The sequence below is a fragment of the Nannobrachium achirus genome (genome assembly GCF_963921795.1).
Source record: "Nannobrachium achirus genome assembly, chromosome: 15".
NCBI lineage: Eukaryota > Metazoa > Chordata > Actinopteri > Myctophiformes > Myctophidae > Nannobrachium > Nannobrachium achirus.
This window is the reverse complement of record NC_137822.1, coordinates 12,232,897-12,252,868: the sequence shown is the minus strand read 5'-3', so window position 1 is coordinate 12,252,868 and position 19,972 is coordinate 12,232,897. Positions and strand designations below refer to the sequence as shown.

The 19,972-nt window shown below is 42.3% G+C and overlaps 1 protein-coding gene across 1 annotated transcript in view; it reads right to left on the bottom strand.

The window, feature by feature from the left end:
* Nucleotides 1–19,972, bottom strand: part of eng (endoglin) — an 85,763-nt gene that overhangs the window by 12,939 nt on the left and 52,852 nt on the right. The window contains exons 4-10 of the mRNA XM_080742674.1: nucleotides 15,611–15,730; nucleotides 7,070–7,241; nucleotides 5,863–6,031; nucleotides 5,304–5,409; nucleotides 3,473–3,659; nucleotides 2,287–2,429; nucleotides 586–816 (exon numbers count right to left, since the gene is read on the bottom strand). Coding sequence (XP_080598800.1) covers nucleotides 586–816; nucleotides 2,287–2,429; nucleotides 3,473–3,659; nucleotides 5,304–5,409; nucleotides 5,863–6,031; nucleotides 7,070–7,241; nucleotides 15,611–15,730 — 1,128 coding nt within the window. The remainder of the gene's footprint in view (nucleotides 1–585; nucleotides 817–2,286; nucleotides 2,430–3,472; nucleotides 3,660–5,303; nucleotides 5,410–5,862; nucleotides 6,032–7,069; nucleotides 7,242–15,610; nucleotides 15,731–19,972) is intronic.

The window sequence follows — 19,972 nt, the reverse complement described above, 5'->3', positions numbered from 1 at the left end:
CTCTATTCTCAACTAGGGATGGAGCTCGTAAACTTTTATTGATAATGAGCACCTTATCGATCCTGCTTATTGAGCCGGGCTTTTATTGAGCCCACTGTTGAGCGTTTTCTAATATTTTGTGGAAAGATGATACGACAAATTCTGAACGGGTATCTCTTATTATTGACCAGTTGTTTGTGGCTGACCACCATCTATGAGGATGACAATTAACAAAAGTAAAAAAGATTTTGCCTATCATTAATGAGCAAAATATGTTAAATGGCTTCATATTAGGAATAGTACTGTAATAATTTCTTGATCGTCTATTGTCTTGATTGTTTAAACATGATGTCATGGGATGCTATATGCTCGAACAGGCTTGATAAGCCCAAAGCTTATTGATACCGCTGTACTCGATACATTTGTTATCGAGTATGTAACAGGCTTGTGTTCCGAGATCCACCTGTCTTGTTATAATGCTGGAGAAGAGCATTCTTAATGTATGATTGCATATTCATTCACTCATGTAATCATAATCGTAATGCTAAACGCTGTTCTGGCCATGCTTGACGTACTGTACACACGGTACACTTTAACTCCTCTTACCTCACTGAAGCAGAACTTAACAGAGCATTCCAGGTCCCAGGTGGTGGAGGCCAGCTCCTGAAGTTGCTCCAGAGAGAAGCTGACACGGGTGCTGTTGGGGCACACCTTAGAGGAGCACGCCTCGGGTATGAACGGCATCTCCTTCTCCACCGGACACGAGTCTTTGGAGCGCACGAAACACCTGATCACCTTGATGGTCAGGATGATCTCCCCAAGAGTTCGCCCAGAGATCTGCAGAACACACACAGTCAACATGAAATAAACATGATCCCGTCTGAATGGAAATTACTTAAATAAGTTTGCATACAGAGTAGGTGTGGGAGAAGGTCTTTGGGTTTTCTTCTGTGAATTGTCAGTTTGCATTTAAAGAAATGTATTGACTTTCTGTGCTCCATAGCTGGCACAACAACACAGGCTTTGCTAGCTTTATCTAGTCTTTTCTATTCTTTCATGGTCAAACCCTGGGCAAATGTATGCTTTTCCAATAGTAAAACATGAAGTGATCTCAGTATAAAACCTTCAGTCTTATAGCAAAATGACACTTCGGTAGTTTTGGTTGTGTAGTTACATTGCCATGATGCAACTCCAAATATTGGTGAAATATCTTCCATAGATGCTCCAGTGATTAAAACATATCGTCCTTGTCGGTGTATGTCCAAGACCTTTCGTTTTGTATTTATCGTTTTAAAAATGAACTAAACTAGTGAAAACAGCAGATCTACAAGCACACAACGCCTCGCACCGCGAGGGGTTGTGTGCTTGTAGATCGGCTGTTTTCACTACTTTTGTGCGACGGCCTTGTATGATGAAGCAGGGCTTTACTTGGTGAAAAAACGTACAAACTTGAAACTTGGAGAACGAGGTTTCTGCTCGACAGTAACAATATTCTTACACTGCACAGTGAAACAGGTATTAAAATCACTCTTTTAGCACATAAACCCAGTGGATTCTGCCAATGTTTAAAATGACAAACCCAAAACCCAGGAGAAAGATCTGGATCGGAGCTGCACTATGACAAGGTAGCTACACAACATATTGTAAACCTCTACCAAAAAAGTGTCCTTGTAGTTTAACTGTCATGCTTCACACTGACGTGTTAAAGACATGCATCCCTCCCCCACAATGATTTAATGTACAGTATATTGCTTAAAGGAGTAGTTCACCCACAAAATGACAATTTTTCTATTGATTACTCACGCCATGGAGATAAAGACAAGAATCTGATTACAGTAAATTCGCCGCATTGATTACGGATCGAAATAATGTGGATACATTTATTTAAATCAAATTATTGTCTTAGGAATGCGACAAAACACTAAAAATGTTATTGAACTCAAGTCTCCATGGCATGAGTAATCAATAGAAAAAAAGTCATTTTGGGGGTGAACTACTCCTTTAACATCCTTATTCCATGCAAGTACGACCTTTCTAACGTGTAGTCCTGTATAAAATACAACATTAACCCATTTAGAACGGGTACACATTTTGTGTTTCATTATTTTATGCTTTAACTATTGAAAAATAGCAGATATACAAGCTCACAGCGCGGCACCGAGTGCCGCGCTGCGAGCTTGTAGATCAGCTATTTTTGAGAAATCGTGAAAATTAGAATTTTGACCCGATTCTATAAGTGTCTTTTGAATCCTTCTAATTCTAGGCCTAAATGGGTTAATAACAGAAGAATGTCTGGAGGTTTCCCACCTCTGCGTAGATCCTCTTGTCGCTCTGCACCTTGGTGTTGGGGTCCAGAGGTGAACGATAGTCAGGGGAGGTGTACAGCTGCATCAGCAAGGGCATCTGATGAGGGGGAATAGTTGTGATGGTAGCGTCTGGTGCCTGGGGGTCTGGTATTGAGAAGAGGACATAATTAGCTAAACAAAACTAAATATATATATATATATGTCACGGTTTGATAGAGAAACAGTACGGTCGAGAAACGGAGCACTCGTCGTGCGGCACGGGGCGGAACAAGCGGTCGCTTTGAGCCAAAACAACGTCCTCCAGGCGGAGCCGCTCGATTGTCCACGACATTGCAAGCGGCGCGAAGGCCAGCGGCCGGCGGAGCGCCGCGCGAGTTACGAAGCCGTGGTGAATGCAATCGTTATATTTATGCCCAGGCCGTAAGGCCTGGGCAAGCCCACGATAAACGCCCTGTCCAAGTGACTACAATGGAGCGCTCCCTAGCTCATAGTAAGCTAATGGCTAAACACTGCCGAGCTAGGCTAGTAAATAAAGAAAGAGAGTCGCAAACGAGTGACGTCAGCGCCTTCACTAGTGAATGGCTGTCGTCGCCATCTGGTGGTGATTGGTGTGTGGTGAACGACAAAACAAGCGCTCTTACAATGAACGTACTGAGTTACCCAAACATACTGTAACATATATATATATATATTTCTTAAAACATACTGTACACCACATCATAAATGTAATTGCGACTGTCAGGTCGCAAGTTACTATGAAAACCTCCACCGGCTGTCTGTCAGTACCTCCGTCAGTCTGTCCGTCCGTCACGTTACATCACACTTTTGGCCCTACTCTTATCTCCGGCACCGCTGCCCCTATCCATGCCAAACTTTGCACAAACACTCCTTGGCTGGCAAACCACAACCTCCGCTCCTGATTTCTCACATTCCCCTCTTCTAGCGCCACCATGAGGTTGCTTATCATTCACATTGCGCCTGGTTGCCTCGTCTTTGCATTGACTTTGTATGTAATCGCACTGCTTGAAACATCCAGGTTTGAACCCAGCTTGACTGAGCAAAGACACTTTACCCCTCAGCTGCTCCGTCCCGAGCGCTCATCACGACCATCTGAGCAGCCATCAGCTGCTCCCCCTCGAGAGGGACTGATAAAGGTCTAATAATAGTGTACTCTTTGTTTATTTTACCTCCTGTTGGGTGATCTCTGCTCCTCAGCACCAGTGAATCACCGGTGGTTTCGGTGTAGCTGGTGAAGGTCTTGGCTTTAAAATGATCCAGCGCCTTCCTCTGCACGTCGGCGGCGCTGTCACTGGACAGAGTGACTGATGGCAGGAGAACATGCGGGATGCTCGGCAGAAGGATTTCATTATTAGACTGTTGGGGAGGGAGAAAAAGTGAAGACGGTTCAGGGTAAAGAAAAAAAAAATATATATATATATATATATATTGTCGTTGTCGGGTGGAAACCTTGTATGTCCAAAACCGGTCGTTTTGTGTTTATCATTTAGACAATGATTTAAAATAGTGAAAATAGCCAATCTACATACACACAACGGCTCGCGGTGCGAGGCGTTGTGTGCATGTAGATCGGCTATTTTCACTACCCTCGTGCAACACTCGTGTATGATGAAAAAGGGCTTTAATTTACCAAAGAATACACATTTGAAACTTGGAGATAAGAGGTTTGTGCCGGACAGTAACGATATATAAAATTGTGTGGTGTGATGTGGTGTTGATTGACAGAAAAACAGATATGTGGTGGAGTTTCAATGACATGGGATAGGCTGGCTGTCAAAGACAGATCTTGTTTTTCTCTTCTTTTTTTCTCTTCTTTTTTTTTCATTTAGTTGTAGAGGGAGTTATCTAACAGTCCTACTGTCTGCCAGGGGTGGAAAAGGTACTCAAATGTTTTACTTAAGTAAAAGTATCAATACTGCAATATGTTGGAATTAAAAATGTACTTGAGTAAAAGTTAAAATTGTTATCAAAATATACTTAAAATACCAAAAGTAAAAGTACAAAATGTTTGAAAATAGCAGATCTACAAGCTCACAATGCATTGTGATGCGACCCGTTGTGAGCTTGTAGATCGGCTGTTTTCAAATAGCCTAGGAATAAAATAGGGCTCAAGTGATTAAGGTGTGTTTTGTAATATTATAATTCATATCTGCAAAAGTAGTAGATAGTAATTAACTAACATTGTTTGTAGTGGAGTAAAAGTACAGTATTTGGATAGTGGAGTAGAAGTAAAAGTATTGTAAATTTGAAATACTCCAGTAAAGTACAAATACCTCAAAATGTTACTTATGTACAGTACTTGAGTAAATGTACTTTACACCATACTGCATACTGCTACAGCTTACACAGGAGAATAATAATAAACGGTAAAGTCTGACGACTCAGAGAGTCTGCAAAAGCGGGTGGTGTATGAAAATATATAGCCTACTGTATATATTGTATTTCCCTGTATACAGTATATGGCATCTATAATTATAGTATCTGTCTGTATGATATATTGATATACAGTACTAGTACAGATAAATACTTGAGCAGGGACGTGCAGAGAATGTTAGAGAGGCAGGGGCTAAAACTTCTAAAAGGGCCTTTTGGTGGAAATATCAAAAATAGCAGACCTCCAGGCTCACAACGCGTCACACTGCGACGTGTTGTGATCTTGGAGGTCGGCTATTTTCGGTATGTGATACCACACTAAACTAAGCACAATCAAGTCAATACTGGAGATGTGGCGTAACGGCATGGATTTCTACAAAGAGGGCAATTCTTTCAACATAGGATCCTGCATTCAAGTTCAGGAAAAGTTGGACAAGGCAACTCTCTTGAATGCTGCCTTCAGGTATGGCATGGAAAGGAGGCATTTGCATTTCTTGCACCATAATAAAAACTGCATTTGGAAAGGGCACTTTTTACTGACGGATAAAAGGGCAGGGGCTCAAGCCCCCTTTGATGTCTATGTGTGCACGTGCCTGTACTTGAGTGTGTGTGTGCACTGATGCTTACACCAAACTTAACCAAACGTGCGTTAAGGAAGCTCCAGGTGGTGCCCTGCGGTCCTCTCAAGAACACACTGATGGTCTTCTCTGTATCCACGTGAACCGATACGTTGCTGCAACAAGAGACACCAATTAGAGATAGTAAAAGTCACATTTCATATGACAAGAATTCATATACCATAAAGGTAAAGACTTAGATACATTGGATGCCTCAAAATATATATCGTAAGTAATATTGGTTGTCTGACTTATGGTCTTTGTGGCATGGTGATTTTACAAGTGAGCGACTTTATTGCCCAATAGGTTTTATAAATACTCTTGGTATCTATCTTGTAACAGTGATATCATCAGTGAAGCCAAATGTAATCCTTTGACATAATTATGCCAGTGTTGGTCACACAATATTTGAGTGACATATTCATTTTTGAGTAGCTAATGACTTTAAGGTGACACATTGAATTGCTGATATGCAGTTTATATGCATTGTGTCCGCTACTAGAGCAAGCCATATTGACATACCAGACAGTAACATTTAGTACTAGCGTAATAAACGTCATGTATTTTACCGAATGCCAGCATTCTCTGGGATATTGATTATGTGGAGCTCCGTCTCATCCCCAGGGTCCTTAGATTGGGTGGAGCAAGATTTTAATGATACTGTTGAAGACTCCATAAAGTGCTTCAGAGTTGGATCTTCATTTTCAAGTGTGCAGTTCCTAGAGCCCAGTTTTGTTCCTGCAAAAAGATCCTGTTATTGTCTACATCTATTTACAAAGAAAGAAAACATACAATCTATCTGTATATTATGTGAAGTAATTGGTTTGTATGCTGTAGAATGCATTTAACCACTATTACCCTGGTGTAAGGCATGACAATATAGCTGGACATTTTCAAAAGGTTTCACAAATAGACACACATTTTCAAAGAATTACAATCTACACGCTCGTGGTATGACACATTGTGAGCGTGCAGATCTACTATTTTTGAAAATGTCACGGGCTCAAGCAGCTAAAATATTGTTTTATTCACAATTAAAGGTTATGGATTGCAACTTCAACTTGGGACTAAAATGATTCTACATAACATGCACGTACAGTATGCTATACTCCAGTGGTTCCCAAACCTATTAGCCCGTGAACCAAAAGAGAAATTACACATACGTCCAGGACCCAAACTAGTGGAAAGAACAGATCTACAAGCTCACAACACGATGCTTCGCCCCGCGTTGAGAGCTTTTCTAAAGATAAAATTACTTTTTTTAATATATATTTTTTGAAGGAAAAGAAAATGGGATTTTTACTCGAGTCGTGACCCATAAAAATGTGTCTGTGACCCACAAATGGGTCCCGACCCAGTCTTTGGGAAACAGTGCTTTACTCTATATCAGGTGTCTTCAATGTTTTCAGGCCGGGGACCCCTTAGTTGAGAGAGAGATGAAGCAGGGACCCCCAGACTCTTTGTGTTTTCAAATATTTAACCTCTTGAACTTAGTCTACTCTTTTTCTCCTCTACACCAAACCTCTTTGCCGGAAATAGCCGATCTACGAGCTCACAACGCCAAGTGCGAGGCGTTGTGAGCTTGTAGATCTGCTATTTTTGGCTAAAGTTTTCAGAATATGACGCTAGGGTTCAAGTGGTTAATATAAAAAAGGAGAAGAAAAAAAAACTTCTATCACACAGAGATTTGGGGGACCCCCTGTAGTAACTCTGAGGACCCCCTAGGGGTCCCGGACCCCCTGTTGAAGACCCCTGCTCTCTATATATATACCGTACCTTCCCTTCCAGTAAAGGTGATGTTGATGGTGTCTCGTAGAGTGGTGAACGAGGTGACGCCGCCAAACTCCTGTGTTGCCCATTTGACCAACTCTTCCTCATCGGTAGGGAAATCCCTCTTGTGTAGCTGAGTGTCTGCGTTATATAAGGTAATTTTAGAGTTTGTCTGTACCTGGAAGATATAAGAAATATCCGGAGGATTAGAATTATTGATCGAGAGGAGGATTACTTTCAAAGGCAACAAAGAGCAGAATAAGAATCCCTTTTTATTGTGAAGCAATGTGTCCAAATTTGCCCAAAGGACATAAAAGTAGAGAAGAAAAACTAGTAAGCCATAAATAGAGCAAGCCAACGAGACAGACAGACAATACCTATCAATTCTCCGGTGTCACAATACTGCGTGAGTCAGCTTTTTACATAAAGAGCTTTAATGCTTGCCAGATGTTTCTGGCAACAAGCAATTTAAAGCCCCATCTCCCTCACTTTCTCTTTTTCTCTCTCTCGCACTCACTTTCTAACGCTGTGTCTTATCCCCACCCGGCTCCCTCTTTCTCCCTATTCTCTGAGCGAGCGGGGTCCATTTGAAAAGGAATGTTTATTATGGTAAAGTGTCCACACAAGTCCAGTTGCACAACCCCGTTGGAGCCAAGGTCTTTCCTTCACTTCCTGAGTGGGGCCGGGAAATGGGACCTTTTTAACTTTGTGCGTCAGCGGGGTCGGCTGGAATCTGGCTCCATGCGCCGGTATAAATATATACATCCAGACCATAGGCTAGACGCTCTGCTTTTTTCCCCCTGCCTTGACCAATGGGAAATAATGGACCTCGGATGAAGCACTTATGAATGAGTGTGTGCGTGTACTGTACTGTATATGAACGTGTGTGTGTGTGTGTGCACGCGTGTCCGTGTGCCAGCAAGCATGCACGCACGCACACACACACATGTACGCGTGTGTTTGTTTGTGTGTGAGAGCAGGGTAAGGCGGACTTGATGGCAGACTGTACAGTATGTTGTTTGTAGAAAGCTAACAATTGGAGCAATCATACTCCTATTGACATTCACTCACAAGTAAAATATTTTGCTTAGAGAAGCAATAGTTTTATATAATGCCATATTAGCCAACATAACAGTCTGTACAGCACACGCATGCACACACACACACACACACACACAGACACAGACACAGACACACACACACACACACACACACACACACACACACACACACACACACACACACACACACACACACACACACACACACACACACACACACACACACACACACACACACACACACACACACACACACTGAAGTTGAATATTGTGACCCATTCGGCCATGGACCCTGACTCAACAATGCCAACCTACGCATTATTACTTTAACTATTAATGTATGCTTCAGCTATTGAAAAATAGCAGATATACAAGCTCTGCCATGCTGCAAGCTTGTAGATCTGCTATTTTTGAAAAATCTTGAAAATGAATATTTTTTTACCCGATTCTATAAATAACTTCTAAATTCTTCTTCTAAATCAGAGATTCTCAAACTTTTTCATGACAAGGACCCCCAAAATGACATGTATGTTGTCAAAATATGTTGTTCCAGGGACCCCCAGAAGCAGACATTTGAGTTAAAAAAAATTCCCTTGAAATATTCAAAGATTTACAAAAGTTTTCACAATTAAAAAATAAATAAAAATAGCAGATCTACAAGCTCACCGCGCTAAGAGCTTGCAGATCTGCTATTTTTCAAAAGCTAAAGTATAAAATAATTCCAGGTCTTAATGGGTTAACTAATTTAGACCTGAGGCATATTCTAATAATGCCTTTTTTAAAGATTCTTTTTTTTTAATGTTCAAAATTGCAGATGTACAAGCTTGCAATGTGGCACGAAGTGACACGCTGTGAGCTTGTGTATCTGCTATTTTTGAATAAGTAAGTAAGTCCTGCCGAGCCATGAGTCCCATAGGGCAGGAGCCTATCTCCTGTTTCTGTAGCCTGAGTCAGCTTGATGTACAAGTACACCCCCTGGATATGACGCTAGTATGTCACAGGGACTTACCCCAAAATCCAACCCTCAATGCTGCATTTTTTCCACTTATTTTGTTGAGCGACCTTGCAAAACGACATTCAGTCGGCCAAAACATAAATCAGTAGTGTGTTCCTCAAACAAAACAAAAAAATCCCCATAATGAATGCCAGCTCTGCTGTTTCTTACCAGAGCATAGTTCATACTTTATACCACCCATGTATATGTGCAATGTGGCATTGCTAATTATGTGTTGCTTTATTGTAAATGGATATACGGTAATCATGAAGTATAAATACGTGTTAGCATGCTAGTTGGAATATTGAGGACAACATTGATGAGGCTTAGGGTGTATTATGGCTGGTCAGGTAGTCTTGAAGAGAAGATTAATAAATATACAGAAAGTGTCCTTCGTTTTCAAATACTACACTATGTACATTATGTGTGGTGTAGGGAGATTGGGAGCTTATAACTAAGTGAGGGTATTGTGTGTCTGTACTTTAAAGGACAACTTTGTTTTTTTTTTACAACAAGGGTTCATATTTTAGATTGTCATTATAGAAAAGAAAAGATGAGTGTTAAAAAATGTTTTCATTTACTTCTTTCAATCGTTTTAGTGATTTTAACGATTTTGATATGCATACATGCCCCTATAGGCTGGGGGCATGCATGCAAGTGGCTAAATATGTCTTTTTAGACACAATAAGCCCATTCCCATGATGCACCGCAATCTTTCATGGGTTATGGGTGCTGGTGTAAAATAGTAACAAAGAAATTGCTGGCTTATTGTGTCTAAAAAGACATATTTAGCCACTTGTACGCATGCCCCCACCCACTGAAATCAAACCACTAAAATCGCTAAAACAATAGAAAGCAGTAAATGAAAACATTTTAACACTCATCTTTTCTTTTCTCTATTTACAATCTAAAATATGAACCCTTATTGCAAAAAAAACAAAGTTGTCCTTTAAGTGTGGCTGGTACAGTAGCAGTCAGGTTCAATACTTTTAATAGACCTTTTTCACAGCAACTAAAAACAGGTGATACCAATGATTCTCATTAAGGTAGTGCTTTATTCAGGTCTAACAGAGTTGAGGTGCTGCTATTGTGCATGCTGACTCACTGGAAAGACTATGATAATGGAACAGTACCTTAATTAGTAGCATTGGTAAAACCTGTGTTTACCCTACTACTTAATTTGTAAAAGCAATAACTGTTGGTTGCCTGGCCAAAGTTTTTATTTCTGAACAGATGCAGCATACCCCGTATTATACAAATTCCTCCTCTAATTAATTAATTTTAGATTCATTTCTAATCTAAAATACACTTCCTTCCTACAGCATCGTGCCAGATTCTTAATTGTGCCTCTAATGTCAAACTGCACATTGAGATACACAGACTTATAAAAAAAACTACTTAACATAACCCTTATAGTTCTGTATGTGTTTACAGTGAGTACAGTATGTGTGTCACAAATTATCTCTAATCGCTTATGAAAGAAGATGGCAATACTGAAAAGTAAGACGAGATAAAAAATAATAATAATTGCGACCGTAGGTATATATGGAGATCCCTGATGTCATCAATATTAAGCCCATATCTAACAGGGGCATAAAAGGGATTCTGTTGGGGATCTCCATATATGGGCATAAACATAAAAGGGATTGTATCCCAGATGATGCCCTGTTAGGAGAACCTCACTAACAGAATCCATATATGGCCAAGACAGATGGTCAAGACAATATGGCGTGACCTCGCCCTTTAGGGTGAGGTCGCTTTTCGCCCTTAGGCGTCTTACTGGTATACTTTATATCAGGGGTCTTCAACGTTTTCAGGCCAAGAGCCCTTAGTTGAGAAATAGATGAAGCAGGGACCCCCACAACCTTCTCATAGATTCCATATAGTTTCATCGTTTGACAGCACGATCATCAGTGTATTTTGGATTCATGTCAATTTGTGTTTTCAGATATTGAACCGTCAAAACTTAAAACTTGAACTTTCACTCTGTACTTAGTCTGCTCTTTTTCCCCTCTACACCAACGCTCTTTGACGAAAATAGCCGATCTACAAACTCACAACGCCTCGCAGCGTGAGGCGTTGTGAGCTTGTAGATCTGCTATTTTTGGCTAAAGTTCTCCGAATATGGACACTAGGGTTCAAGTGGTTAATATAAAAAAAGGAGAAAAATAAAAAACTTTCTATCACTCAAAGATTTGGAGGACCCCCTGTAGTATCTCTGAGGACTTCCTAGGGGTCCCGGACGCCCTGTTGAAGACCCCTGCTGTATATATTATTATTATTTTCAAATAAGCTTCTAGTCTAGAGAATCAGCTCAGTGCAGCCACAGGTCAAAGTATTGAATGAAAGGAAGTAGTCTTGACACAAGGAGTGGCTCCGTCTTCTCTAGAAAGCTCTCAGATTAGATGTCCTTCCCCCTCAGTTTTAGCTGTAATAGATGAACAAGACTCAGACGGCTCTCCTCTGGTCAAGTCATTTATTTATCTTTAACCTCCGAAGGACCCTTCCATGACAGTTAAGATTCCATAAAACCCTGACGCTGAGCAGACGCCATTACCCTGACACCCGTGACAGTGTACTGTTTGTTCTGAGCTGACAGCTATCAGAACACGAAGAGTCAGGGAAACACAATTCGCTGTCATGAGTCATGACTATCTGTGACCTCTTTTGGCCGAAGAGGTCGGGATAGGAGTCGAGGCAGCGGCGGCGGCCAGTCGCCTGACTGTTTGTGGGTTCGGCTTGGCACTCGGAGCGCTTCCTGACATGTCTGCGATGCGCGCGTGTGCCTCGACGACAAGGTATTTAGGGCCAAGAAAGATTCAAAGGTTGCAAAAGTTTCTGCTGAGCTGTGCTATTTTTCAACGTTACGCAACCCCGTGCAACCGGGTTGCCTGTGGGAGTCCAAGGAGGGTTGTCACTATCGCAGCTGGATAGTGAACCGGGCATGCCCCCAACCGAGCTGTCAGGTTGATGACGTATTTGTTCAGACGCAGAGCAGATGCTGTTGTTCACAATCTGCCCACAGTAAAACACTATTACTCCCCCAGTGATACTGCTCATCCCACAAAAACATCCCCTAGTCAAATACAATGTTCCCCCGGCCCTGAGCAGGACATGATACGTGATATATTATCACAATTTTGTCAGCTTATCAGTGATTGTTGACAGCACTGTAAACGTTCCATCGGCCCCTGGTGCTGAGAAATGGCGTTCACAAACAGCATAAACTGAAAAGTTATCATGTTGTATTAATTGCGACCGTCAGGTCGCATTTACTACCAAAACCTCCACCGGCTGTCTGTCAGTCAGTCAGTCAGTCTGTCAGTCTGTCCGTCGTGTCACACTTTTCCCCAACTCATATCTCCACCACCGTTGCCCCAATCCATGCCAAACTTTGCACACACACTCCTTGCCTGCCAATCCACAACCTCCACCCCACCAGGGACCCCCGGAGCTCCAGGGACCCCCAGGGACCCCCTTCTGCCACCACCAAAAAGTGCAAAAATGACCAAATGACCACCCAAACGGGGCTGTTCACGGGGAATTCCCAGGGACCACCGACTCCTGGTGCTCCAGCATGGATGCCCCTAGTGGAGGACCCCCGCCACTGCAGCGCACATAAAATGCCGTAACTCGGGCTAGGAGCGACCGGGAGAGCCGGGGCCGGTACCCACGCACCCGCCTCGGCGAGAGCCGTCAACATGAATCTGTCCCATATAGTGCCACCATCAGGCCGATTTTTTCAAAGACATTTTTGGACACTGCTCCTACACATTTTGCCCTAAAATCACGCTGCGACCTGACGGTCGCTTATCTCCCGATTAGGGAGTCTTACTGGTTACGTTGTCTGTGAGCAAGTCTGTAAGGTCTTAGATGTGATCTAGATCCATTTCATCACAAAATCTATCTTAAATAGACGTCGTTTTTAATAATAATAATAGTTACCTACTCCTCCCCCGAGGGAAATTCAGATATCGCAGCCCAACCCAGCTGCTTTTTTCAGCTTAACCCAGCTGAACCCAGTGCTGCCCACAAGGAGCGCGAGGGGGAGGGGAGCAGTGATAGCTGGAGCGGGGAATGGTACCTGCGACCTCTGGGGCCTCCGGAGTCCTAGGTATGGACACTAACCACTCAGCCATCACTGCTACCGTTAGCGGTCTTCCTGCTTTCCACTCACCTAATATCATTTGACAATCATGTTTTAAAGCTGCAATCCATACTGAGAGAACACATTTGACCAATTCCACTCTGCCAATAAGGCATGTCCACCTGGTCAGGGGAGATAATTCTATACTAGTTATCAACCGACACCAGGTTCTAAAAATTACTCTTGCAAATACTCTACTCTACCATACAGAAATGTTTAAAATAATGTTTTATTCATTCACATAGATCTTGATTTTCATTAGAATGTGAACGTTATGATAGAGCTATACGCCTTTGGGCTTTTCTCATGTTGTGGCCACCCCAGCACTTTTGATATAGTTTTAATTGTACAGTGAAAAAGCTAAATCTCACTCACACTCACACACACACAAACTCACGCACACGCGCGCACACGCACACGCACACGCACACACACACACACACACACACACACACACACACACACACACACACACACACACTCACGCACACACGCACACAGAAGTCCATGGGGACTGTCAGTGTAAACAGACAAGGTTAATTGTTTCTCCAAACTGGCCCAAAGGGAGGCACAGCTGTGGTTGTTTGATTCTATATAAAACAGCTGATGGCAGATAGCAGCTTCATAATGTACATCTGGGCAGACATTAGTTTACTATGAGAAACGTCACAGCTTGTCCATGTCCGTCCGTCCATGTAGACGTGTACACATTTTTTACAGTCTATGGGTTTGTCGCTCTGACATCATGCTCTGATGTCACTGTGATGTCAGGGGAACCACTCTTAACAGAATGGGTTTGCCGCTCAGACATCACGCTCTGGCTTCACGGTGATGTCAGACTAACAGAATCCCTGTCATGCCCATATATGGAGTTCCCTGATGTCATAAATTTTAGGCCCATAATCTAACAGGACTTCATATGGGAATGCCCATATATGGAGGCCACATCGACCACATACCACACCACACTAACAGAATCCATATAAGGCCAAGACAGATGGCCAAGACAGCCCATATCTGTGTGGCTGGTTCTACAGACAGGGATCTCCATGTATGGGCATAAAAGGGTATGATGTCAGATGTCATAGACATCATAGGACTTTCACATAACGAATAACTGAGTAAGCATGTTTGGGCTCTCACAGCATATCTCCATATACAGTACATGGATCTCCATGGGGTCTCCATATATGGGTAACTGGTCCGATATACGTACATCACTGGCCAGAAGGCAAAGAATTGGCACAGGGCGAGGTTGCATGTTGCCCTGAGGCGTCTTACTAGTAAACATACACCTCCATAGCCTCATGCAAGGACACAAATCATAATATACGGATTTCAAAAACTCAATTGTTTTAAACACTTAAAATAATTGGGGGGGACATGGCTGCTGTGTTCAGAGGTCAGATACTGTAGGTGGGCCGTGTGCATTTTCAAAGCATGTTTATTTTAATCATCAATCGGTCGATTCATGTGTTCATTCATGTTGGATCAATGAACTAACGTAGTTCCTAATTATCTGCAACACAAAGACAACTAATCTTTGCTGCTCAAGTATACACTATGCTGTTGTACGTGTCTGTTGGCAGCACAATAAAAATGTAAAAAGCACTGGGAATGTAATGTTTTATAATTGAGATGTTTCATTGATTGCACTGAATTAAAAAAAAAGACAATAGATTTTTCAAGGTTTGAAAGAAAAAATACTAGGACTTATTATATAATTATGTATATTTTGTATTGTTATATTATCAATTCAATCTAAAGGTCTTGGCACACTGCTGCGTTTTTCGGGCCGAATATCGGAGTGAATTTCGGGATGCGTGAATAAAAAAATCAACCTCACGTTATGTCAATCACGTTTGCACACTGCCGCCCGTTTCGTATTTATTTTCGGACCAGGGTTGATTTTTTTCCGATTTTCGCAGCTGTCCCACTGAGTCCCTTGCTCTCACTCTCTTTCCTCTCTCTGTCCCTGGCCTACGGCTTTCGGATTTCCAAAACGCAACGAAAACACGCAGTGCAGTGTGCAACCACCTTTAGTGTACAGCCCATTATTTGGGGACCCACTTGCAATATCCTGACGGCACACCAGGTGGCCCTGGCCCACAGGTTGCTACATTAAATAACTTCCCCAAAAATATCTGATCTACACGCTGTGCAGCTATGGTTAAAAGGTGGCTAACCCTGGCATCCCTGTTTTGGGCATGTCATTATAGGCGAAAATCCTGCATTGTAGATTGACTATTATTGCTATTTGTCATGCCCTGAAGTACATACTGTAGTGTAGGGCTTAAGTGGTTAATCTGTCAGGTGAGGTGTATCGGAGATGGTACTGTACTTACATAGATGTTTACAGCACTGGAAACATAGCAGAATGCATACGAGGCTTGGTCTGCAATGAGGATGAGGTTCATTGGTGATGTCGTGTTGATGTTGATAGGAAATACATTGCTGTCTCCTTCCTGCAGGGAACGAACAACAACAACACAATAGTTGTTAAAGTTAAAGAGTTGTAAAAGCTACAGGTGTATAAATTATATATGATCAGGAGAAAAACACTGCCATACCACAAGAATTAAAGGAGTAGTTCACCCAAAAATAATTACTTATTGTCTATCGACTACACACTCCCCATGAAGCCTTGAATTCATGGAGATTTTAACTCATCGGATGCCCACGAGGTGTCAATGCGTTCAAGGTTCAAGGTTGTACTTTATTGTTACGTCTTTTGTACAGGTACATAAGAGTACAATTTGTTTTTTGTTTGGCATCCTTCAGACAATGCAGTCGTATATCAAAAAACATCTAAAAAACATCTAAAAATAATAATAATAAAAAGGTGTAAATAATAGTAAGACGTAAAATCAATCTCTTTGATGTTGCTGGAGGCCCATGACGCCTTTTTTATTTTATTTTTATTCCTAAACCAGTAATTTGATGACCGGGTCTTCGGTCAATAGGACTCTTCGAGCCTCCTACAGGAGCCGGTCTTCAAATTATCGGCTTAGGAATGCGTAATTGATAGAGTAGCAGAGCCCTTCAGTGAGCCAAGGGGCAAAATAGCGGCACCTAGATATCGTCGCTGTCGGGTGGAAACCTTGTATGTCCAAGAACGTTCGTTTTGTCAATTTGAAAATGAACTAAACTAGTGAAAATAGCAGATCTACAAGCACACAACGCCTCGCACCGCGAGGCGTTGTGTGCTTGTAGATCGGCTGTTTTCACTACTTTTGTGCGACAGCCTTGTATGATGAAGCAGAGCTTTACTTGGTGAAAAAACTTACAAACTTGAACCTTGGAGATACGAGGTTTCTGCCCGACAGTGACGATATACTACTGTACATGTACGTCGATACCGCACTGCTGCTGCTGTTCAGTGGAGCCATGTCACAACATGGCCACCATATTGGTCCAGTCAAGCTGCGCCTCCAAATGTGTACAGCGCGTCTATAACACAATTGAAATGATTATAACTCACTGAAGTTTCGACCGAATTCCAAGTTCAAGCGCTTGCTACAAATATCAGCCGTATGTTATGAAACAGGATATTTGGTTAAATTAACAATGTGGGTTTTCATACCAAAGTATTTTCTTTCGTGTATAGTAACAGTAATGCAATGAAAAAAAGTTTAGTTTAGTTCCAGGTACAATCTACAGAACAAAACTGCACATGACTCAGGCATACAGTGGAGTTATGGCAAGGTGCCCAGAACAATATGGCAGCGACGCTGACGTATACAGTACAGGAAAGCGGCGTCTACATATATTATGTCTATAAGCACCCCTGTTTGAACACAACCTTAATAATGAATATCATTACTAACACCTGTACAGGATGCAACATTAAATGAGACCCCGGATGGAACCCATTTATTTCACATTGATTCCCACTGAATGTTTCAAAAACAAATCTTCGATAAACAAATCAACGAAACCAGTGGTTCTCAACCATTTCAGGCCGCGACCCCCCAAAATAATCATATTTTAACTGGGGACCCCACCCCACCCTGACAATCACTAAGAGTTGAGGCATTTACATTTTGTATAACACGGTTCTATTGTGAAAATAGCAGATCTACATGCTCACAACGCCTCGCGGAAAATTGCCGATCTACATGTGAGCATGTAGATCGGCAATTTTCACAATTTCTGCCTCTAATATTTGACAATTTGGCCAATGTTTAATTTGTCATTTTAGAGGTATTAAAAGTCTTTAAATTGTCACTTTAGAAATGTGCATAAACCCACTTCTATACTTCAACTTTATGTTGGTTTGTTTACTGTTGAGTGAGAAAACAACGTTGCACATTAAGTTAATCATCTGGGGACGCCCCATAATAATTTGAGGACCTGTGGGTCCCGACCATAGAGTATATATAAAATAGAGAGCGGACGGGCCCCGCCCCCACTATCATTTCAATGCAAGTGCTCAGTGGCGTTTTGAAGCAACGGCTATGTGCTAGCATGTAGCTAATCCAGGTGCATTCTGGGGGAAATTGGAACCAGCTCTGTTTCCAAAACGTCACGAATGACGTCACGAACGACGTCCATTGAACCCTATTGTAGACCCCAGCGCCGCGCTCTTATGCTCGTGCATGTATGTTTCACCCCGCCTGAAATTCCAGCTTTGGCCAGTAGGGCGGCCGCTTCAATGTTTACAAGCCGTTCTGGGGGCTTGGTCCCGACCCACAGGTTGAGAAGCACTGCACTAAACAAACATCATATCAACAATGGCCCAACAGCAGCACGTCCTACAGCGCGTACGTACAGTAGCTGGAGCATAAACAACATATATGACAGGAAGTGTGGCGGTAGTGTATATTCCCACAGGAACTCTGCCGTGATTAGGAAGAAAAAGAAATCAGGGCTTCGTAAACATTTTACCGGAGAGAGGGTCAGGCAGGGGTCACCACAGCCAGCATAGGATGGATTATGCGAGCTTATTTACATTTTACAGTTGTTTTTATAGACGTTCTATATCGGGCTTGTAGTTAGAAAAAAGTGAAAACCCTGGTCGATGTGGGACTTGTTGCGGTGTACAAGAAAGGAAGGACACACCGTTTCAAAGATTAATTCTTTTGTGTTTGTGCATCTAGCTTTTTATCAGAAACGATCAGGCCTTTGCAAACACACACACACACACAGTCACACACATGCACGCACGCACGCATGTGCGCGCACACACACACACACACACACACACACACACACACACACACACACACACACACACACACACACACACACACACACACACACACACACACACACACACACACACACACACACACACACACACACACACACACACACACACACACACACACACAGTGAGAGAGAGTATATTGTTAGGAATAGGGAAACATGGTCAATGTAAGACTTGTCACAGAGCACAAGAAACAGGACACGCTGTTTCTGCAATCAATGGTTAGGAGATTACTTTTGTGTGTGTGTGTTCGTGCATCTAGTTTTTATCAAAAAGATAAGGTCGTAAACACACACACACACACACACACACACACACACACACACACACACACACACACACACACACACACACACACACACACACACACAGTTAGGTATTTCCCTCACGTGCAAGCTTGCACACGCACGCACACACGCACACACACACAAGCGTGCATGCACACACAGTCACGTATTTCCCTCACGCGCAAGCTCTCCACCTTAACAAACAAACAAACAAACAAAGGCGTTATTTAATTCCAGAATGTTCCGCCATAAGACAGTGTCAACACAAACACGATGTATGCACACAATGCTCAGTAATGAGACTGCTCTCGGGGTGAAACAAGACGTAAATCCAATCTAACACCTTCATTTCTTCTGGCGAGATGAGACAAGACATAAAACATGGCCTTTTCATTGGGTTGTCTTCTTCAGAGAAGAGACACGCCGTGCTGCGAGCTTGTAGATCTGCTATTTTTTTAAGCGTACATTTGTAACTCAAATTTAGCTTCTGGGGGTCCCTGGAACAAAATATTTTGAGATGGGGGTCTGTGGCCAAATACAAATCATTTTGGAGGTCCTTCACATGAAAAGGTCTGAGCACCACTGACATAGAAACATGGGTTTTTCAAAAAAACGATTTGAAGGATTTGAAATATTCAAAGACTTTCACAAATGCACTCGGTGCCGCGCTGTGAGCTTGTATATCTGCTATTTTTCAATAGCTAAAGCACGAAATAATGCGTAATAATGCGTTCCCAGTCTCCCCCTATGAAGAACTTTCATGGGGGGCCCGCAGTGAATCCTTGTGCCCAGGGCCCAGAATTGGGCCCTGGGCAGAGGTTCGACCCCCAGCTCACCCAGTCTGCGTTTGTAGTATAAAGTAACACTTGAGTTATTTGTACATTACTTGAGTAATTCCAGTTTCCAATACTTTTACTTCTACTCCACTACATCTCGGATCCAAATATTGTACTTTTACTCCACTACAATTATTTGAAAACGGACTAGTTACTTTGCAGATATACTGTATATTATAATATAAAACATAGATGAAACACTTTAGCCCTATTTTATACCTAGGCTATTTGAAAATAGAGGATCGACTACAAGCTCAAAACGCGTCGCGGAATTTGAGTACTTTTTTCACCACCGGTTTGCGTCAAAGTGTCCCTGGGCAAGACACAGAATAGGGACAATAACCACTTTTTAACTGGTGTCCCTATTTTGGGCAT